Here is a 24,429-nt window from a genome sequence, read left to right on the forward strand (position 1 = left end):
CAACATGGACCAAGCTATATGGCAATCTGAAACAGTAGCCAATAGGCATACCTTGGTAAAATGTATTTTCGTTTTGGGCGTACATTAGGCTGCTAAGCATACTCTACTTATTTTCACCAGTAAAATAGAATAGAAAGTACCGTATTTTCCGCACTATAAGGCGCACTTAAAAACCACAAATTTTCTCAAAAGCTGACAGTGCGCCTTATAACCCGGTGCGCTTTATATATGGATAAATATTAAGATTCATTTTCATAAAGTTTCGGTCTCGCAACTTCGGTAAACAGCCGCCATCTTTTTTCCCCGTAGAAGAAGCGCGCGGTGCATGCTGGGATATGTGACGTTTCATTTCCATTTGTGTGTTTATGTAAAGACCCCAAAATGGCTCCTATTAAGTGTGTTGTCTGTCTAATTATAAATAATGCAGACGAGGCGTGTTAACGGAGTTCTCAACGTTTACTCACAGCGTGCTCATAACCACATTCTAACTCCCAGCACATACAACAACGCTTCTCAGGGCTACCGCGCATGCTCGTCACTATCGTTGCATGCTGGGTAGTGTAGTTGTTATATTTGCTAGCTCATAACATCACATTAAGAGACACGCTTACGCGCTTAACTCAATACTCGCCGTCATTCCGGGTGGATTGACAAAAGACCTCCAGCCGCTAGATATTGGTGTCAATAGGGCATTCGAAGCTAGACTGCTAACTGCGTGGGAACAGTGGATGACAGAAGGCGAACACACGTGACGTTCACCAAGACAGGGAGGCAGGGAGACAGGGCCAGACGACATTTTGGATCCCACATTCGCCCAACTTTTCAATTCGGACAACGAAGGAGAATAATTCGAGGGATTTATGAATGAAGAATAACTTCAGAAAGTGAGCGTTATGTTTATTTTGTGTGTTGTGACATTAACGTTCGAGCAACATTATGTTGCTATTGCTCTGCACTATTTTGAATTTTACTATGTTTGTGATTGCACATTTGCGTACATTTTGGGAGTGAACAGAGTTGTTAGAACGCTGGTTTTTAATATATTATTAAAGTTTGACTGACCTGACTGTTTTTTTTGACATTCCTTTAGCGCAGTTAGATGCGGCTTACAACACCGGGCGGCTTATAGGTGGACAAAGTTTTGAAATATGCCGTTCATTGAAGGCGCGGCTTTTAACCCAGGGCGCCTTATGGTGCGGAAAATACGGTACTTTATTAATCCCTGGGGGAAATTCAGCACCACAGTTCGCTCACAATAGACAACACTTTAAATGAAGATTAAAATCATCACAGAACGTTACCTCCATAAAATAGATAGCCCTACCTGGAGAAAACGATCAAGGACAGCGACTGAGAGATACAAGGTCTCCTGCAGCAGCTGGAACCTGGAACTAACTTGGACCATCCAGTCGATGAGAAGCGCTCGCATGTGATGCGTAATTTCGTAACCTTCCATGTAATTTGCACGTACAGCCTGCTGCACCTGTGCAAAGAAGAGCAACACCGAATTCAGGGTAATTGTTCCATTTTACAACAAGGCGGGCAGGAAAGTGGATAACCTCCAGCTGGCGCAGATATCCGTAGATGTCTTTCACATATTCTGAGCAGAGGTGAGGCATGTCACCATCCTCTTCATCAACATCATGCACTGGGAGCATTGCGTTGGAGAAAGCCTGGCACAGTTCTTGCTCCTCTTCCTCCTTCATTGACACATCAGCTGATATCTCTGGAAGTGGAACTGTCGGGGCTTGGACCTTGAGTGGGCCCATTGGCTGAACTTTGGCTTTCTCAGCTCCACAGGCCTTGTTTCGTCCAACCTGGAAGGCAAAAGTAACCTACAGTTACAGTAGACCTATGAGTCATCCCTTCAAAAAGGAAAACTATAGAATTTAAAAATGTGTGACTCAGTGTAGAGCCATATAGATGAAGACTGGAAATAGCCATTGTTTAAATGACTGGCACGAGGAAGACCATTGTGTGCATACAAACACTACTCTACTCAGATTCTTGGGGCGATGATTCGAGTCACATTGATTTTAGAGATCGACCTATTATCGGCACCTATATTTGGCATTTTGAAAAAGGGCTTTTCAAAATTTGTGTATTGATCATGAATAGTAATATATAACCTCTATTCTCACCATTGCTATCATATCAACTGTAGCAATCATCCAAGAAGTGTCTGCTTTTTTTTTTTTTTTAAATAAATTCGACCGACCCATTTAAAACTAGTCAGTTTGGCTCGGATGCAGTCGCACCACTGTCCAGGATTGGCCAACCCACAGCGCCATTGGATTGGTAACACAAACTGCGCAAGAGTAAGCGGCAGAGCCAATCAGAAGCCATGGTCTTGGTTCGATTTACATTTAAAAAAGGGAGCTAATAAAATCATTGACATTTATAAAAAGGGATGCTACTGTGCTAAAGGATTCCCTGCATTTACTTTTATTTTTTATAAATCAACATGATTCATGGATATCAACAAAGTTAAGCATTTGTAAATTGTATTCTAAAGCCAATGTCACTTCCACTGGAAATTAATATAGTCTCAAATAGTAATCGGTCTCCTACACCACTAATCTGTATCGGCCCTGAAAAAACATTGGTTGCTTGCTGATCAATTTAGATTATAAATTGATAGTGAAGTGATTAGTGCATTGGTCAGGAGTTTGGCTTCAGGTGTTTGCTTTAGGCAGGAATCTTTAGGCACCTCACAACTCAGGACTTACAATTTGATTACCAATCGATTATTGATTGATCTTTAATTCATGCATTCTAATGCAGTTGTACATTTATTTTGTTCACTAAATAAGCGTTTATCACTTGCAACTTAAAAAAACAGTGCACTTGTAATAAGTTAATTACCACATTTATTAAGTTAATGGAAATGTGTGCAAAACTGGAACATAAGTGCTCTAAAATAAAGACGCTGGTCGGTCTGTGAGGTGGCTTGCTGCAGTCAGCAAAACTTTAGAACGGTTTGCATTACTTTATCAAAGTTTAGAGGCCTTAATCACAAGTGTCAAAGGGCTGCACAAGCCACAACAACATCAGACCCCACACTTTACAATGAATAACTCGATTGGCGTTTACTAATAGATTTTACAAATCGTCCATGTCCGAATTGCAATGCATCTAAAAATCGATTTCCCCACTTCTAGTGGGCTTGGGTATTTCTTATGCAAGTATTCCTGACAAAGTGCGAGTGTGTTCTACATTTTGCACAATGCAAACTGATCATTCAAAAAAATTTTTAAATAAATGTACCATCCCAAGAACGGCAAAACATTTGGGTGTGCTTGGAATACTAAAATATTCTGTATTTTTTCCATGCAAAATATTACCAACAATCTATTCAAGGCAGCGTTACGGATGTGCAATTAGTGAACGAGACAACGGCGACTAATACAAATCTTGACTCCATTAATAAAAAATACAAGTAAACTGCGCATTTGAACGACTCATTTACAATGAGCACATTTATTGCTTGAAATTTGAATAAAGTCAATTAAGGCCAGTAAAGTAAGTTGATGTTAAAGACAGGGATGTGCGGATCAATACTGCAGATACCAGATCTTTAGCCTCTAGTATAGATTCGCAAATCAAAATATCGATACTTAGTTCAAAAAGTGTCAGAACTATTTCCACTAAAGGCCACATTGATTTTTTTAATTCTAAAAATAGATGTTAGCTGTGTATTATAGCTGACTAAACATATAATTTCTCATTACATACGGATATTGCCCTTACATTTGTACTGTTTTATTCCCCTTTGTATAATAGAATAAAAACTGCATACGTTAGTGTCAAAAATTCCGTCTGTATAAACATTTGAGTTCAGTTACACATGTATGTTATTATGGCTGTTGTAATTCTTCTTAAGTTCATATGTACCGGTATTTACATTTTTTTTAACCAACTTTGAATTTTAAGGAGGTTCAAATATTTTGAATCAGGGGTATCTAAACTTTACACCAAAGGCACATATTTATTTATAAAAAAGGTGCCATATGTAATAATTTCATGTTAAGTCATTAAATGGCCCTGATATGTCAAAAAGCATTAATAAATCATGTTCTTTTCGAATACCTTTATAACTGATAACGGTAGTTGAGCCGGGATATGCTCAATTCATAATTAGATTTACAGCCCCGAAATGTTATTTTTTTCATTTCGATGCCCCGCCCTCCACCATTTGACCAATTAGAAAGTATGTGAGTGTGTCACATCCAGGTAGCCATTTACGCACCGCCATCTTCGTCTGGCTACTGCCACTGGTAAAGTTACCAAACATGTCAGATCTTAGTAAATCTAAAAAGGCATAGTTACAGTTCTCAGAATTATTCATGACAAAGCCAGGAACAAAACGAGGATTTGTATCGGGATGCCTTTGAAAGATGGAGATTATTTTTTTCTTCATCTGACGCCAAACTTGCTAATTTCCTTCTTGATAAGAAAATGTAAATGCCTTACTTGCCTATTACTTGTAATAAATGGAAATGGACATTTGGCATGTAAAATATAATTGTCCAATATAGTCTATGATCTTGTCTAAAAAGCTAGTATGTTTGTGCAACGAATGCTTAGGAGCGAAGCACCATCACACTAGTGTTATGCTTAGCATGCTAGCCCGGTCAATGACCCATCGACATATAGGCTAACGGGGGAAATACAGGTAAAAGCCAGTAATTTAGAATATTTTGAAAAACTTGATTTATTTCAGTAATTGCATTCAAAAGGTGTAACTTGTACATTATATTTATTCATTGCACACAGACTGATGCATTCAAATGTTTATTTCATTTAATTTTGATGATTTGAAGTGGCAACAAATGAAAATCCAAAATTCCGTGTGTCACAAAATTAGAATATTACTTAAGGCTAATACAAAAAAGGGATTTTTAGAAATGTTGGCCAACTGAAAAGTATGAAAATGAAAAATATGAGCATGTACAATACTCAATACTTGGTTGAAGCTCCTTTTGCCTCAATTACTGCGTTAATGCGGCGTGGCATGGAGTCGATGAGTTTCTGGCACTGCTCAGGTGTTATGAGAGCCCAGGTTGCTCTGATAGTGGCCTTCAACTCTTCTGCGTTTTTGGGTCTGGCATTCTGCATCTTCCTTTTCACAATACCCCCACAGATTTTCTATGGGGCTAAGGTCAGGGGAGTTGGCGGGCCAATTTAGAACAGAAATACCATGGTCCGTAAACCAGGCACGGGTAGATTTTGCGCTGTGTGCAGGCGCCAAGTCCTGTTGGAACTTGAAATCTCCATCTCCATAGAGCAGGTCAGCAGCAGGAAGCATGAAGTGCTCTAAAACTTGCTGGTAGACGGCTGCGTTGACCCTGGATCTCAGGAAACAAAGTGGACCGACACCAGCAGATGACATGGCACCCCAAACCATCACCCAACCATGCAAATTTTGCATTTCCTTTGGAAATCGAGGTCCCAGAGTCTGGAGGAAGACAGGAGAGGCACAGGATCCACGTTGCCTGAAGTCTAGTGTAAAGTTTCCACCATCAGTGATGGTTTGGGGTGCCATGTCATCTGCTGGTGTCGGTCCACTCTGTTTCCTGAGATCCAGGGTCAACGCAGCCGTCTACCAGCAAGTTTTAGAGCACTTCATGCTTCCTGCTGCTGACCTGCTCTATGGAGATGGAGATTTCAAGTTCCAACAGGACTTGGCGCCTGCACACAGCGCAAAATCTACCCGTGCCTGGTTTACGGACCATGGTATTTCTGTTCTAAATTGGCCCGCCAACTCCCCTGACCTTAGCTCCATAGAAAATCTGTGGGGTATTGTGAAAAGGAAGATGCAGAATGCCAGACCCAAAAACGCAGAAGAGTTGAAGGCCACTATCAGAGCAACCTGGGCTCTCATAACACCTGAGCAGTGCCAGAAACTCATCGACTCCATGCCACGCCGCATTAACGCAGTAATTGAGGCAAAAGGAGCTCCAACCAAGTATTGAGTATTGTACATGCTCATATTTTTCATTTTCATACTTTTCAGTTGGCCAACATTTCTAAAAATCCCTTTTTTGTATTAGCCTTAAGTAATATTCTAATTTTGTGACACACGGAATTTTGGATTTTCATTTGTTGCCACTTCAAATCATCAAAATTAAATGAAATAAACATTTGAATGCATCAGTCTGTGTGCAATGAATAAATATAATGTACAAGTTACACCTTTTGAATGCAATTACTGAAATAAATCAAGTTTTTCAAAATATTCTAATTTACTGGCTTTTACCTGTATATACCAGTTAGCCTGTATGTCAGTGTATTCCAACTGACAGGGCAACATAAATTTGACAAATAAAACCTGTGGATATGGGTAGTGTCAGTGCCTATTTCCTTCTCAATATGCATTCCAACATTAGCACAGTTAATTGTGGTTTCTGGTACGGTATGTGCATGAGGCACATATGGGGTGGTATTTGCTTGGCACAATATAATGCATTACATGTAATGATTTTCTACTTTGTGTATTGACATGGTAGTAGGCTATATGATTTATGCCAGAGGTGTGGACTCGAGTCACATGACTTGGACTCGAGTCAGACTCGAGTCATGAATTTGATGACTTTAGACTCGACTTGACAAAATGTAAAGAGACTTGCAACTCGACTTAGACTTTAACATCAATGACTTGTGACTTCACTTGGACTTGAGCCTTTTGACTTGACATGACTTGCCACTTTCCCCAAAATCCAAAGCTTAAAAAGTTATTTGGGAGCGCTCCGTATTTTTCATTTTCTTCGTCTGTCTATCAGCGTGTTATTCCTGTCAGCTGGTGTGCTGTCAGTACAACAGCCAATCAAATTAGAACGACGTTGTTTTCATCACACAGCATTCATCCAATCAAATTGCAGGACAACCAATGACCAAGAGTTGTCCAACAACGTGCCAGTGATAAACAATTATGTTAAAGTTGGTTTCGTTCGGGTATAAAAACTACGACTTGGTCAACAAAAAACGAATTGCCGTATGCAAATCACACAGTTCGAATATTACAGACGGAGACGCAACAACTTCCAACTTCGTTCGACATTTGAAGTTGCACAAAGAAGGGTAAGTTTTGAATGTAAGATAACGTTTATTGGCTAAGTAACGTGACTTTTATTTGCTGTGTAGTTAAATCAGTGAGGCTGCAAACTCACTGCTAACGTTATAACCATAGACATCTTATAAGTAGACGCAGCATAGAGCGCTACTGCATACTGGCGCAGACGAGGCGCGGGGCCGCCATCTTGGAGTGGTGATCCGCTCCACTCAGTGCAATTCATTTGGCAGGAGCAATGAACTGTCAGCGCATTTAATTCATTTTACCTCACTGAATACCACTGATTTTCACGCGCTTTTTTGTCATACGTGTGTAACAGACACATGTTTTGGCGTGTTTTATTATTCATAGTTTGCTTAACAGTAATATAATATTCTTATACGCTATAAGTGACCAGACGTCCGAGATCAAAACTGGGAATATAATCCCAGAGAAGGGGGAAAAAAAACGGTAAACTATTTTTAAGTTGAAAAAACAATATGATTAGGTTATATATACATGCGTGTATCCTACATAAACAATGTATGAATACATTAGATATCTATATATCTTAGGGACCTATAGACTGTATCTCTGTTGCTTCAGCAGCAGAGAGTTTATTCTGTCTTGACACTTTGTATTGATATTTTCTATTACATTCTTCCCTTAAATGATAATGTTTGCAGTGATTGTTTTATATGTATTATTTTATGTAAGTCGCTTTGGATAAAAGCGTCTGCCAAATACTTAAACATATATAAACACCTGAAAGTCTTCATATCAGCTAAAACCACCAATCTGTTTCACTGGATTCAGAATAAAACCAAATTCTGTTTAACCCAACAATGTTAGTATTTGAATATTGTTACCGGTACTTGAAGACTGATTCCTGGTTACAATTATACTGTTAAGAAAGTATTGTCTTATACTTTGCCTAAAATGAGAATGCATCATAATCAGTAGTGGCTGGTGAATTTTGTTTTAGGTGGGGCTGAAAGTTTGTAAACCAAACCCCTGTAGGGGCGTCATCCTCCCCCAGAAGATTTCTTTGTGATTTTCACATACAAATATTGAAGATCTTTGCTCCTTCTCAACTCTGTGGTAATATTATTTTCATAAAATACAACCAATAGTATGTTAATGTTAAATCTTACTTGTGAAAAGTAATCCCCCGATTCCTATTTTCAACAGTCTGCTCATTTGAGCAGGAAAACGCTGAACACCATCTTTGTTTTCTACCTTTCAACTGTCAGCACTTCAAGATGGCGGGCAAATTGCTCACGTCACAGCAACCAATGCTGCGTCTACTTATAAGATGTCTATGGTTATAACGTAATTGCAAACACGGCAATCTGTTGCGTCCACTGCAGTTTGCTACCTTATTCATACTTTTTGTCAAGTTATTTTTTTTTAAGCAGGGTTTCATGAGGTACCTACACATAATGTTACATTAGTCAATGTATCACACACAGTATTGTAACGTTAGTCAATGTATCACACACAGTAACATTACGTTAGTCAATGTATCACACACAGTAACGTAACGTTAGACAGCAGTCAGCAGCACCGCGTATTTTAACCACCTACAAAAAGACAAACATAATCAAATAAAGGTCAGTTAAAATGTATACTATATTAAGAATATGTGTACATATTGCATAGGGTCCTGACATCTAAAAAGTACAACTCTGTTCATTGTTATGTTTATATATTTGTTATGTTTTTCATGTGTACGCACACAAACACACATACAGTATGAGATGAGATAAGGTAAGAACAGGATAGAAACTGCTGTGGAACTAGTTACAATGCAATATGCCATGGAAATACAATGTTAACACTTTTGTGCAAATAAGTACAGTTGCACTTGTTTTTTTCAAATGTGTTTATTCTGTAAAGGAATGAGGTACATGTTTAAAATGACTGGTTAATAGTGCTATTTTGAAGTGCAATGTCAGCACTATCTTTTTCCCTGCAATTTCAAATGCACTTGTTTTAATAAATAAATACAGCGTTTTAAAAGCATACACAATCTGTGTAAATATATTAGTCTGTGGTTAAATGACTTGAAAGGACTCGAAACTCAAAATGCAGGACTTGGGACTTGACTTGAGACTTTCCAGTCTTGACTCGTACTTGCCCTGTCTTGACTCGGGACTTGACTCGAGACTTGAGGGTAAAGACTTGAGACTTACTTGTGACTTGCAAAGCAATGACTTGGTCCCACCTCTGATTTATGCGTAACGTGGTTTTTGCGCAACGTGAGTTGGCTTATTGAATTGCACTCTGCAATGAAAGATGGTGATGTGCGTACATGGAAGAGAATGCAGTGCGTCAGGTTGGATGCAACATGGAGTTATGCTAAACGAAATGCGGCGGTAATTTTTCTGTCTACTTTGGCTTGCCATGAAAGTAGGATTATGCGATATAGAACATTATTTTGATGGTGGTCCGTGCAGTCAAACTAGACATTTTAGCAGGGTAATGCCAACAATCTGTCCCGACTAAAATATTGCTGCGTAACTTTACAAATACATTTGGCTAATCGACATCAGTAAAATGTGGCATAATTACCGTATTTTCCGCACTATAAGGCGCACCTAAAAACCACAAATTTTCTCAAAAGCTGACAGTGCGCCTTATAACCCGGTGCGCTTTATATATGGATAAATATTAAGATTCATTTTCATAAAGTTTAGGTCTCGCAACTACGGTAAACAGCCGCCATCTTTTTTCCCCGTAGAAGAAGCGCGCGGTGCATGCTGGGATATGTGACGTTTCATTTCCATTTGTGTGTTTATGTAAAGACCCCAAAATGGCTCCTATTAAGTGTGTTGTCTGTCTAATTATAAATAATGCAGACGAGGCGTGTTAACTGAGTTCTCAACGTTTACTGACAGCGTGCTCATAACCACATTCTAACTCCCAGCATACAACGCTTCTCAGGGCTACCGCGCATGCTCGTAACTATCGTTGCATGCTGGGTAGTGTAGTTGTTATATTTGCTAGCTCATAACAGCACATTGAGAGACACGCTTACGCGCTTAATTCAATACTCGCCGTCATTCCGGGTGGATTGACAAAAGACCTCCAGCCGCTAGATATTGGTGTCAACAGGGCATTCGAAGCTAGACTGCTAACTGCGTGGGAACAGCGGATGACGAAGAAGCGCGCGGTGCATGCTGGGATATGTGACGTTTCATTTCCATTTGTGTGTTTATGTAAAGACCCCAAAATGGCTCCTATTAAGTGTGTTGTCTGTCTAATTATAAATAATGCAGACGAGGCGTGTTAACTGAGTTCTCAACGTTTACTCACAGCGTGCTCATAACCACATTCTAACTCCCAGCATACAACAACGCTTCTCAGGGCTACCGCGCATGCTCGTCACTATCGTTGCATGCTGGGTAGTGTAGTTGTTATATTTGCTAGCTCATAACAGCACATTGAGAGACACGCTTACGCGCTTAATTCAATACTCGCCGTCATTCCGGGTGGATTGACAAAAGACCTCCAGCCGCTAGATATTGGTGTCAACAGGGCATTCGAAGCTAGACTGCTAACTGCGTGGGAACAATGGATGACAGAAGGCAAACACACCTTCACTAAGACGAGGAGGCAGCGCCAGACGACGCCAACATCTGCCAGTGGATCATAAATTTGCCCAACTTTTCACTTCGGACACCGAAGACGAAGGATTTACGAATGAAGAATAACTTCAGAAAGTGAGCGCTATGTTTATTTTGTGTGTTGTGACATTAACGTTCGAGCAACATTATGTTGCTATTGCTCTGCACTATTTTGAATTTTACTATGTTTGTGATTGCACATTTGCGTACATTTTGGGAGTGAACAGAGTTGTTAGAACGCTGGTTTTTAATATATTATTAAAGTTTGACTGACCTATCGGACTGTTTTTTTGACATTCCCTTTAGCGCAGCGTAGGCGCGGCTTATAGTCCGGGGCGGCTTATTGGTGGACAAAGTTATGAAATATGCCATTCATTGAAGGTGCGGCTAATAATCCGGTGCGCCTTATAGTGCGGAAAATACGGTACTTAAACTATATTGCAAGAAGCATAAACAAGAGAAACCTCCAGTGTAGGACTCGTCGATTGCCATTTGAAGTTCCTTGGAGTAGGATTCGGATTCGGCTGCGAATCATGGAGAGTGGGAGGAGACTACATAATTTTGACCGTGATTGCCAGTGTTTGCGTTAATGCACTTTTTGTGTCTTTACGCATTGCAATCAGAAAGGACGCGAAATCCTGGAAATAGATGCAGATTGGTTTTTTTTCCTAACGATTATTGCTGTGTTTTGTTTTGTCGGGGTGATACTCATCTTATTTTGAATATGTCAAGATAAACTGTCACTCTGTACGGTTATAACCAATTATGAATTTCTTATTGAATTTGAACACCTCAGTTCTAAGTGAATGACGGGCATTTTTACTCAACAGCCACACATGTCACACTAAGGGTGGCTATATAAACAATGCCAACACAGTCAAACATGTGCCATATTATGAAACCATACTAAAAATCAATGACAAACATTTCAGGAGAATATTTGCACGGCAACAACAGAACCCAGAATTCCCTGCAGTACCAACTCTTCCGGGACACTACACTATTTTATTTGGTACAGGGTGTAATTATAAGTGTGACCAGTAGATGGCAGTCCAACAAAAGATAAGTCTCAAGTAAACACCAACATTTCATATGTTCCATTGAAAATATAGAACATTACACACGGCGCTTAGAAATCTACCAATATGTTTTAGTGCAATTTCTAATATAAAAGTGTAAAAGTTCTTACTTATATCTGTCAGTAACTTGCCATGAAAGCGCTAAAACATACCGGTATAGTGAGTTTACATTATTTCCCCAAGGAACTTTAGTTATTAGAGTTCCGGTCGGATGGTTTTTCACAGGTTACATTTCCGGTGTGGTTGTGAGGAGGTGCTGCTCAGTTATTGACTAAAGTAAAGTCTGAATGTCATTAAAACAGTTCGCTCCATCTTTTGACACTTCTTCCACACCAGTCCTTGCACACTACACCGCTACAACAAAGATGACGGGGAGAAGACGTTGTCAAAGTGGAGGCACGTAAATAATACGGCCCACAAAGCGGCGCATCCTGAAGAGACGGTCAGAAAGCGGCTTAAAGATGATCTGTAAAACAATCTGTGCAACATTTTGACCAAAGAATCACCATTACCGTATTTTCCGCACCATTAGCCGCACCTAAAAACCACAAATTTACTCAAAAGCTGACAGTGCGGCTTTTAACCCGGTGCGCTTTATATATGGATAAATAAAGATTCATTTTCATAAAGTTTCGGTCTCGCAACTTCGGTAAACAGCCGCCATCTTTTTCCCCGGTAGAACAGGAAGCGCTTCTTCTTCTACGCAAGCAACCGCCAAGGTAAGCACCCGCCCCCATAGAACAGGAAGCGCTTCTTCTTCTACTGTAAGCAACCACCCGCCCCCGGAAGAAGAAGAAGCGCGCGGATTTTCGTTTCATTTCCTTTGTGTGTTTACATCTGTAAAGACCAGACCACAAAATGGCTCCTACTAAGCGACACGCGTATAACGCAGAATTTAAACTTAAGGCAATAAGTCATGCCGAAGAACACGGAAATAGAGCAGCAGCAAGAGAATATAACATAAATGAATCAATGGTGCGTAGGTGGAGGAAGCAAGAAGATGACCTGCGCCAGGTAAAGAAGACAAAACAGAGTTTCCGAGGGAACAAAGCAAGATGGCAACTGTTGGAGGACAAACTGGAACAGTGGGTTGTTGAGCAGAGAGCAGCAAGCAGAAGTGTCAGCACCATCACTATTCGAATGAAGGCAACAACGCTAGCAAGCGAACTTCACCTGGATGATTTTAAAGGTGGTGCTTCTTGGTGTTTCCGGTTCATGAAAAGACGCTTATAGACTACGGTGTCGTCACGGACTACAAAGGCGGACTCGCACAATTTTTCAGGATTTATAGAGATCCCAAATACAGATCAGCAGGTACCAGAAGGTAAGAAAAGTTGTGTTTGCATAATATTGCGAAACAAAGTGCCAGATAATATGTCTTACCTTATACACACACTTTTCAATTCGGACACCGAAGACGAAGAATTCGAAGGATTTACGAATGAAGAATAACTTCAGAAAGTGAGCGCTATGTTTATTTTGTGTGTTGTGACATTAACGTTCGAGCAACATTATGTTGCTATTGCTCTGCACTATTTTGAATTTTACTATGTTTGTGATTGCACATTTGCGTACATTTTGGGACAGAGTTGTTAGAACGCTGGTTTTTAATATATTATTAAAGTTTGACTGACCTATCTGACTGTTTTTTTTGACATTCCCTTTAGCGCAGCGTAGGCGCGGCTTATAGTCCGGGGCGGCTTATAGGTGGACAAAGTTTTGAAATATGCCATTCATTGAAGGTGCGGCTAATAACCCGGGGCGGCTTATAGTGCGGAAAATACGGTACATGTTATGTAGACCACAAGGAAGTGGTTTACATTTAAAAAAAAAAAAATCATAATATGACCCCTTTAATGCACCTTTTGTATAAAAATAGACCTCAATAGACCCGCTCATTGGCAGTGCGCCTTATAACTCCGGTGCGCCCTGTGGTCGGGAAAATACAGTATATTTGCCAGGTCAAAATATTAATGATTAATTATTAGTCGACTTCAAAGTAATGCACTTTCCGGTACAGTTTCTTGAATTTTGATCCGCCGAAAGTTTTATCGATCACAAATACTGCATTTCTGGTATTAGGACTCCTGGGTGTCATTGTTTTCGTCATGGCGAGCAATTAAACCAAGAAGCAAAGCTTCAATGACAAGTGGCTTCAGGAGCTGGCTGGCTCACTTATGACTATGGAAAGATGTTTTGCACGCCATGTAAACGGGCTAATAAAAAAGAACACCTTTACGACTGGGTGCAAAAAGTGGGACGCCATTTTTATGACTTGATGAATATTCCTAGCGCAAACACTGATTGCAGTACAATTTCTGGTCACATTATTACATATGGCACCTTTAATGTTAGACAAAAATGTTAAAGGTGATCATCAATCAATCAATCAATCTTTATTTATATAGCCCTAAATCACAAGTGTCTCAAAGGGCTGCACAAGCCACAACGACATCCTCGGTACAAAGCCCACATCATGTATTTTATTAGTTTAAAAATGTTGTTTTACACTTGATACTTTTAACACTTTGACAAAGTATCGTTATCGGATCGGAAAAGTTGAAGGATTGAAAAAATACCTTGGTGACAACGACGGCTGCAGGGCGGTTTGTAATCTCTCCGAGAGCAGCTCTTCGCGACCCAGCCGTTATAGTTTTGCCCTTAACAGCATTGTCGGCGACTGGAAGCAGCTGGAAAAACATCACAACATATCAAGTAAGACTACTCAAAGATAAAAAGAGAGCAGCAACTTAAAAAGTAAAGCAAAAGGACAACAACGACACGTGGGCATTGTTGGACCGAGCGAGCGAGACACCATTAAGTTGACATATGATTGAAATACTCACCACAGGCGGTGCATACACAGAGGACATGTTTAAAACTTGCTAGAAGCCTCAAAAGACCAAGATAATAAAAACCAAAGCAGATTCCCGCCTTCAGCTGGTGGCAGAATATGAAGTTAAAAGTTCAACCACCGACCCAACGCTCCACGACGCCACTGCGCATGAGCGGCATTCAAATAGCGCAGCGTCATATTTGATTGGACAATACTTCAATAGGCCGCTCCGGATTGGTCAAAAACAGCTGTTAAGGTTAGCTTTTTGAAAACACATTCACTACAGGCAACACGTTAATATGTTAATGCAGTGGTTCTTAACCTTGTTGGAGGTACCGAACCCCACCAGTTTCATATGCGCATATACAGGTAAAAGCCAGTAAATTAGAATATTTTGAAAAACTTGATTTATTCCAGTAATTGCATTCAAAAGGTGTAACTTGTACATTATATTTATTCATTGCACACAGACTGATGCATTCAAATGTTTATTTCATTTAATTTTGATGATTTGAAGTGGCAACAAATGAAAATCCAAAATTCCGTGTGTCACAAAATTAGAATATTACTTAAGGCTAATACAAAAAAGGGATTTTTAGAAATGTTGGCCAACTGAAAAGTATGAAAATGAAAAATATGAGCATGTACAATACTCAATACTTGGTTGGAGCTCCTTTTGCCTCAATTACTGCGTTAATGCGGCGTGGCATGGAGTCGATGAGTTTCTGGCACTGCTCAGGTGTTATGAGAGCCCAGGTTGCTCTGATAGTGGCCTTCAACTCTTCTGCGTTTTTGGGTCTGGCATTCTGCATCTTCCTTTTCACAATACCCCACAGATTTTCTATGGGGATAAGGTCAGGGGAGTTGGCGGGCCAATTTAGAACAGAAATACCATGGTCCGTAAACCAGGCACGGGTAGATTTTGCGCTGTGTGCAGGCGCCAAGTCCTGTTGGAACTTGAAATCTCCATCTCCATAGAGCAGGTCAGCAGCAGGAAGCATGAAGTGCTCTAAAACTTGCTGGTAGACGGCTGCGTTGACCCTGGATCTCAGGAAACAGAGTGGACCGACACCAGCAGATGACATGGCACCCCAAACCATCACCCAACCATGCAAATTTTGCATTTCCTTTGGAAATCGAGGTCCCAGAGTCTGGAGGAAGACAGGAGAGGCACAGGATCCACGTTGTCTGAAGTCTAGTGTAAAGTTTCCACCTCAGTGATGGTTTGGGGTGCCATGTCATCTGCTGGTGTCGGTCCACTCTGTTTCCTGAGATCCAGGGTCAACGCAGCCGTCTACCAGCAAGTTTTAGAGCACTTCATGCTTCCTGCTGCTGACCTGCTCTATGGAGATGGAGATTTCAAGTTCCAACAGGACTTGGCGCCTGCACACAGCGCAAAATCTACCCGTGCCTGGTTTACGGACCATGGTATTTCTGTTCTAAATTGGCCCGCCAACTCCCCTGACCTTAGCCCCATAGAAAATCTGTGGGGTATTGTGAAAAGGAAGATGCAGAATGCCAGACCCAAAAACGCAGAAGAGTTGAAGGCCACTATCAGAGCAACCTGGGCTCTCATAACACCTGAGCAGTGCCAGAAACTCATCGACTCCATGCCATGCCGCATTAACGCAGTAATTGAGGCAAAAGGAGCTCCAACCAAGTATTGAGTATTGTACATGCTCATATTTTTCATTTTCATACTTTTCAGTTGGCCAACATTTCTAAAAATCCCTTTTTTGTATTAGCCTTAAGTAATATTCTAATTTTGTGACACACGGAATTTTGGATGTTCATTTGTTGCCACTTCAAATCATCAAAATTAAATGAAATAAACATTTGAATGCATCAGTCTGTGTGCAATGAATAAATATAATGTACAAGTTACACCTTTTGAATGCAATTACTGAAATAAATCAAGTTTTTCAAAATATTCTAATTTACTGGCTTTTACCTGTATATACCCTTCTTTAGTGAAAAATATATATATATATATATATTTTTCAAATTCAAGACAAAGTTATATGTTTTTGGTAACACTTTAGTATGGGGAACATATTCTAAGTAACAAAGACTTACTTTAGAGTTATTTGGTTAGGTTTAGGGTTAGAGGGTTAGTGTTACCATGTTTTATTACTGGTGCACAAAATAAACCGTGCATGAACATCACCTTGTTCAAAGAACAAAACCAACACAGTGCATAAACTCACAACAAATTACACACCTGCAAATCAGTGTGACTTCTGCTGTTGCCGTATCCGTAATATGCCGATAGGGAGAAGTTTTTATTTACACGATGAGTCGGGTGTGTCTTGACCTCCGCCGAACCCCTGAGCCCGACTCACCGAAGCCCTAGGGTTCGATCGAACCCAGGTTAAGAACCACTGTGTTAATGTAAATGTTGACACCGTTTTATGAAAAAAAATATATATATAAAACTGGTTTATTTAAAATCATTTTATCAGGTTCCATCTTAATATTTGCCTTTTACAGACAAGTCATCCATCCAACCATTTTCTACCGCTTGTCCATCTCAGGGTCATACTGTTGTTAAATGCAGCTGACATTTGAACACTGAAACTCATGTGTGAATCAATGTTGAATTTGGTGTTGATTTTGCAATCATCGATAAACATTAATATTGTGTTGTTTTGATGTGTTGCTCTTGCTGTTGACGGTCTATTATTAAAACATTATTGCTGCGACCTCCTGTCCCTTCTTGATCGCTTGAGTGTGATGAATGGGTTTGTTGGCGTTTAAATGACATGCTTCACAGAAATGCTAACTCCAAAGTGCTTTTCAAGTTGATTTAGTATGACACTGCAATAAGATGGCATGCAATAATGTACAAACCCCGTTTCCATATAGTTGGGAAATTGTGTTAGATGTAAATATAAACGGAATACAATGATTTGCAAATCCTTTTCAACCCATATTCAATCGAATGCACTACAAAGACAAGATATTTGATGTTCAAACTCATAAACTTTATTTTTTTTTTTGCAAATAATAATTAACTTAGAATTTCATGGCTGCAACACGTGCCAAAGTAGTTGGGAAAGGGCATGTTCACCACTGTGTTACATGGCCTTTCCTTTTAACAACACTCAGTAAACGTTTGGGAACTGAAGAGACACATTTTTTAAGCTTCTCAGGTGGAATTCTTTCCCATTCTTGCTTGATGTACAGCTTAAGTTGTTCAACAGTCCGGGGTCTCCGTTGTGGTATTTTAGGCTTCATAATGCGCCACACATTTTCAATGGGAGACAGGTCTGGACTACAGGCAGGCCAGTCTAGTATCCGCACTCTTTTACTATGAAGCCATGTTGATGTAACACATGGCTTGGCATCGTCTTGCTGAAATAAGCAGGGGTCCATGGTAACGTTGCTTGGATGGCAACATATGTTGCTCCAAAACCTGTATCAGCATTAATGGCGCCTTCACAGATGTGTAAGTTACCCATGTCTTGGGCACTAATACACCCCCATACCATCACAGATGCTGGCTTTTCAACTTTGCGCCTATAACATGGTTCTTTTCCTCTTTGGTCCGGAGGACAGAACGTCCACAGTTTCCAAAAACAATTTGAAATGTGGACTCGTCAGACCACAGAACCCTTTTCCACTTTGTGTCAGTCCATCTTAGATGAGCTCAGGCCCAGCGAAGCCGGCGGCGTTTCTGGGTGTTGTTGATAAATGGCTTTCGCCTTGCATAGGAGAGTTTTAACTTGCACTTACAGATGTAGCGACCAACTGTAGTTACTGACAGTGGGTTTCTGAAGTGTTCCTGAGCCCATGTGGTGATATCCTTTACACACTGATGTCGCTTGTTGATGCAGTACAGCCTGAGGGATCGAAGGTCACGGGCTTAGCTGCTTACGTGCAGTGATTTCTCCAGATTCTCTGAACCCTTTGATGATACGGACCGTAGATGGTGAAATCCCTAAATTCCTTGCAATAGCTGGTTGAGAAAAGTTGTTCTTAAACTGTTCAACAATTTGCTCACGCATTTGTTGACAAAGTGGTGACCCTCGCCCCATCCTTGTTTGTGAATGACTGAGCATTTCATGGAATCTACTTTTATACCCAATCATGGCACCCACCTGTTCCCAATTTGCCTGTTCACCTGTGGGATGTTCCAAATAAGTGTTTGATGAGCATTCCTCAACTTTATCAGTATTTATTGCCACCTTTCCCAACTTCTTTGTCACGTGTTGCTGGCATTAAATTCTAAAGTTAATGATTATTTGCAAAAAAAAATAAGTTTATCAGTTTGAACATCAAATATGTTGTCTTTGTAGCATATTCAACTGAATATGGGTTGAAAATGATTTGCAAATCATTGTATTCTGTTTATATTTACATCTAACACAATTTCCCAACTCATATGGAAACTTAGTGCCCAAGAAATGGGTAACTTACACATCTGTGAAGGCGCCATTAATGCTGAAAGGTACATACAGGTTTTGGAGCAACATATGTTGCCATCCAAGCAACGCTACCATGGACACCCCTGCTTATTTCAGCAAGACAATGCCAAGCCACGTCAACGTGGCTTCATAGTAAAAGAGTGCGGGTACTAGACTGGCCTGCCTGTAGTCCAGACCTGTCTGCCATAGAAAATGTGTGGCGCATTATGAAGCCTAAAATACCACAACACAGACCCCTGGACTGTTGAACAACTTAAGCTATACATCAAGCAAGAATGGGAAAGAATTCCACCTGAGAAGCTTAAAAAATGTGTCTCCTCAGTTCCCAAACGTTTACTGAGTGTTGTTAAAAGGAAAGGCCATGTAACACAGTGGTGAACTGCCCTTTCCCAACTACTTTGGCACATGTTGTATCCATGAAATTCTAAGTTAATTATTAGTTGCAAAAAAAAAAAAGTTTATCAGTTTGAACATCAAAAGTGACAAGTTGTCTTTGTAGCATATTCAATTGAATAGGTTGAAAATTATTTGCAAATCATTGTATTCCGTTTATATTTCCATCTAACACAATTTCCCAACTCATATGGAAACGGGGTTGTACAAACATCAACAATCATGTGTGAATCAATATTGTATTTGGGGTTGATTTTGCAAAGCAGGACAATGTTGATTTTGTGATGTTGTTTTAATGTTTCATGTTACAAAATCAAAATCAGCCAAGTATGTAACACACAAGGAATTTTACTTGGCAAAGTGCTCTCTTTGTTCAATGCGAGAAACAAAGAAAACACGACGAAGACCAGAGAACGCAGTACCGTGGCGGCCATCCGCAACGGCATCTTGGTATGAAACAAGAGAAAGACATTAAAAACACAGAGCTGATACAAAGAGCTGCCACTTTGAGGCACTACTTCTACATACAGCTGAAAAAGTAAAACAAAAACAAACAAAATAGCAAAAGCTAATACATGTTGCGCACATACAATCGCTCCGAGACAACAAAACAAAACAAAAACACAATTTCAACACCCACATATACCGTGGTGGCCTCTGCAGTGCTCCACGGCATCTTCCGCTGGTTTGGGGGGCAGCACGGCCAGAGACAGGAATGGATCTAACAAAGCAACCAAGAGAGCCTACTCCGTCCTAAGATGCCCACCAGCTCTCGGCCAATGTTCAGTCAATATTCAGTCCGCTCTGATGATCGAGAATCCGTTCAGAGAAACCAAAGTGTCCGATACATGCTCACTCAGCATAATGTTGAAGGTGCCCAAATATGGGGTGACATGTAAAAAATCAATCCCACTTTTCTAACTGATATACTGTATTTTGACTATTTAGCTTACTTTCCTCACGTTTTATATTGCTTTTCTCACATTTGGCTCATTTGTCTTCACATTTAAGGTAGAAATTAAATGTTATATGTACTGTAATAAATATCAACGTTAAATATACATGTTAAATACAGATTTAAATAAAGATTTAGATTTAACATTTATATTTATATTTGAAATATGTATTTATAATTTAATATTTATAATTTAATATTTATATATATATATATATATATATATATATATACAGGTAAAAGCCAGTAAATTAGAATATTTTGAAAGACTTGATTTATTTCAGTACCGGTAATTGCATTCAAAAGGTGTAACTTGTACATTATATTTATTCATTGCACACAGACTGATGCATTCAAATGTTTATTTCATTTAATTTTGATGATTTGAAGTGGCAACAAATTAAAATCCAAAATTCCTTGTGTCACAAAATTAGAATATTGTGTAAGGCTAATACAAAAAAGGGATTTTTAGAAATGTTGGCCAACTGAAAAGTATGAAAATGAAAAATATGAGCATGTACAATACTCAATACTTGGTTGGAGCTCCTTTTGCCTCAATTACTGCGTTAATGCGGCGTGGCATGGAGTCGATGAGTTTCTGGCACTGCTCAGGTGTTATGAGAGCCCAGGTTGCTCTGATAGTGGCCTTCAACTCTTCTGCGTTTTTGGGTCTGGCATTCTGCATCTTCCTTTTCACAATACCCCACAGATTTTCTATGGGGCTAAGGTCAGGGGAGTTGGCGGGCCAATTTAGAACAGAAATACCATGGTCCTTAAACCAGGCACGGGTAGATTTTGCGCTGTGTGCAGGCGCCAAGTCCTGTTGGAACTTGAAATCTCCATCTCCATAGAGCAGGTCAGCAGCAGGAAGCATGAAGTGCTCTAAAACTTGCTGGTAGACGGCTGCGTTGACCCTGGATCTCAGGAAACAGAGTGGACCGACACCAGCAGATGACATGGCACCCCAAACCATCACCCAACCATGCAAATTTTGCATTTCCTTTGGAAATCGAGGTCCCAGAGTCTGGAGGAAGACAGGAGAGGCACAGGATCCACGTTGCCTGAAGTCTAGTGTAAAGTTTCCACCATCAGTGATGGTTTGGGGTGCCATGTCATCTGCTGGTGTCGGTCCACTCTGTTTCCTGAGATCCAGGGTCAACGCAGCCGTCTACCAGCAAGTTTTAGAGCACTTCATGCTTCCTGCTGCTGACCTGCTCTATGGAGATGGAGATTTCAAGTTCCAACAGGACTTGGCGCCTGCACACAGCGCAAAATCTACCCGTGCCTGGTTTACGGACCATGGTATTTCTGTTCTAAATTGGCCCGCCAACTCCCCTGACCTTAGCCCCATAGAAAATCTGTGGGGTATTGTGAAAAGGAAGATGCAGAATGCCAGACCCAAAAACGCAGAAGAGTTGAAGGCCACTATCAGAGCAACCTGGGCTCTCATAACACCTGAGCAGTGCCAGAAACTCATCGACTCCATGCCACGCCGCATTAACGCAGTAATTGAGGCAAAAGGAGCTCCAACCAAGTATTGAGTATTGTACATGCTCATATTTTTCATTTTCATACTTTTCAGTTGGCCAACATTTCTAAAAATCCCTTTTTTGTATTAGCCTTAAGTAATATTCTAATTTTGTGACACACGGAATTTTGGATTTTCATTTGTTGCCACTTCAAATCATCAAAATTAAATGAAATAAACATTTGAATGCATCAGTCTGTGTGCAATGAATAAATATAATGTACAAGTTACACCTTTTGAATGCAATTACTGAAATAAATCAAGTTTTTCAAAATATTCTAATTTACTGGCTTTTACCTGTATATATTTAACATTTAGATTAATATTTAACATTGAACCAAACTGTAAAAATGAAGCTATTATTGAACACCACAATTTATATTCTTGAAATGTTTAAGTTTTTTTAAAGCCAGCGAGTTGCCATTTGAAATTACTATAGTTGCGTATCATGTCTGTTATCTACTTTTTTCTTCTACAAAATTAAACAATTGCATATACATCCTCCAAGTCTGATGATTAAATCATGTTTTGGCGTGGGTTGCAGATGATCTGTTATCACATAAGCCAGTGGTCTTCAACAGGGTATGTGGTGCCAATGTAAAATTTCAGTCACACTTTTCCAGCAGATATATTTCTCATATTAAGCCCATTTTGCTGATATTTAATACACTTTTCTCACATTTAGCTAATTCTCGTTACATTTACATTTTAATCAAATGTTGATTCTAACTGTTATATCTAAATGTCCATCCATCCATCCATTTTCTACCGCTAGTCCCTTTCGGGGTCGTGGGGAGTGCTGGAGCCTATCTCAGCTGCATTTGGGCGGAAGGCAGGGTACACCCTGGACAAGTCGCCACCTCATCGCAGGGCCAACACAGATAGATAGACAACATTCACACTCACATTCACACACTAGGGCCAATTTAGTGTTGCCAATCAACCTATCCCCAGGTGCATGTCTTTGGAGGTGGGAGGAAGCCGGAGTACCCGGAGGGAACCCACGCAGTCACGGGGAGAACATGCAAACTCCACACAGAAAGATCCCCAAACGGGATTGAACTCCGGACTACTCAGGACCTTCGTATTGTGAGGCACATGCACTAACCCCTGGTCCACCGTGCTGCCTATATCTAAATGTAAAATCTAAATATAAATGTTCAGGTATATATTTCAAATGTTGATTTAACATATGGGGTTAGATTTAATATTTAGATTTAGATTTAATATTTACCGCATACATTTGGATTTAATATTAAGGTTTACATTTAACGGCAGCACGGTGGAGAAGGGGTTAGTGCATCCGCCTCACAATACGAAGGTCCTGGGTTCGATCCTGCACTCGGGATCTTTCTGTGTGGACATCTATTTTTGGGCAGTTTCACCCATTCCTTTTAGCAGCACCTCTCAAACTCCATCAGATTAGACGGGAAGCGTTGGTTTTCATCTAGGATGTCTCTGTACATTGCTGCATTGATCTTAGTCTAGTCAGGGAGGTGACCAAGAACCCGATGGTCACTTTGTCAGAGCTACAGCATTTTTCCGTGGAGTGAGGAGAACCTTCCAGAAGGACAAACATTGGGTGGGCTCGTGGGGGCCCGGTTGTCGGTGGGACGGGGGCGGTCTTCCCGTCCGGTTGCGGGGAGTCTCTGGGTCCCTCGGGCGGGGCGTCTCGCCTTTCTGCCCGTGTGGGATGTGGTCTCTCGCTGGCTTGGGGTCTGGCTGTCCCCTGCTTTTCTCGTGCCCTGTCCTCTGCCGGGTGCGTCTGTCTGCGGCCTGCTGCTGGCCCTTGTGGGCGGTACGGTGGGTCGGGCTCTGGGGTTCCTGTCGCTGACCGGCTTGGCTGCGTGGGGGCGGTGGTCCCTGGTTCCCTGGGCACCACGCCTCCTGTTTGTGGGTTGGGCTCTCGGGGGTGATGGGGCCGTGCTCTGGCTCCCACGCACTCTGGGAGTCGAATGTATTGTACATGCAAATTCACATATGCTCACATACGTACATAGGTACCTACGCTCCCACATACATACACAAATACAGTACATACAGCAATCCACCATGTATAGTAGAGTGGCCGGACAAATGTTTGGAGGAAACCCGGCATCCCTGCCGTGAAGCATAGGGGTGGCAGCATCATTATGGCGTCACATTAGTGCCAAAAATCCGAGCGCATAAAAACTGTTATCGCGCGCTGATTCTCCACTTCGTGCGCACGTGCGACACCCTTTTGCGCGCGCGTGGTGCCTTTTTGCGCGCGCGCGACGCCTTTCTGCGCGCGCGCCGTCTCGGTCTGTGCGCGCTCTGTGTACTCCTGGCATCTCTCCTCGCGCTGTCATGTTTCTTTTTGGCACTTTGGGGGCGGGTATGCTTAGACGGCCCCTCCTTTCTGATTGGCTCTGAGCATTTTTCATATCAATCAATCAATCAATCAATCTTTATTTATATAGCCCTAAATCACAAGTGTCTCAAAGGGCTGCACAAGCCACAACGACATCCTCGGTACAAAGCCCACATAAAGGCAAGGAAAAACTCACCCC

At 40.8% G+C, this 24,429-nt stretch overlaps 1 protein-coding gene across 1 annotated transcript in view; it reads right to left on the reverse strand.

Annotated features, from left to right (window-relative positions):
- The window catches only part of ccnb2 (cyclin B2), a 38,885-nt gene extending 24,135 nt beyond the window's left edge, over window positions 1-14,750 (reverse strand). The window contains exons 1-4 of the mRNA XM_061975179.1: window positions 14,606-14,750; window positions 14,339-14,449; window positions 1,560-1,817; window positions 1,325-1,483 (exon numbers count right to left, since the gene is read on the reverse strand). Coding sequence (XP_061831163.1) covers window positions 1,325-1,483; window positions 1,560-1,817; window positions 14,339-14,449; window positions 14,606-14,632 — 555 coding nt within the window. The 5' untranslated portion in view covers window positions 14,633-14,750. The remainder of the gene's footprint in view (window positions 1-1,324; window positions 1,484-1,559; window positions 1,818-14,338; window positions 14,450-14,605) is intronic.
- Between the last annotated feature and the right edge of the window lie 9,679 nt (window positions 14,751-24,429).

Source organism: Nerophis lumbriciformis, linkage group LG15 (genome assembly GCF_033978685.3).
Source record: "Nerophis lumbriciformis linkage group LG15, RoL_Nlum_v2.1, whole genome shotgun sequence".
Taxonomy (NCBI): Eukaryota; Metazoa; Chordata; class Actinopteri; order Syngnathiformes; family Syngnathidae; genus Nerophis; species Nerophis lumbriciformis.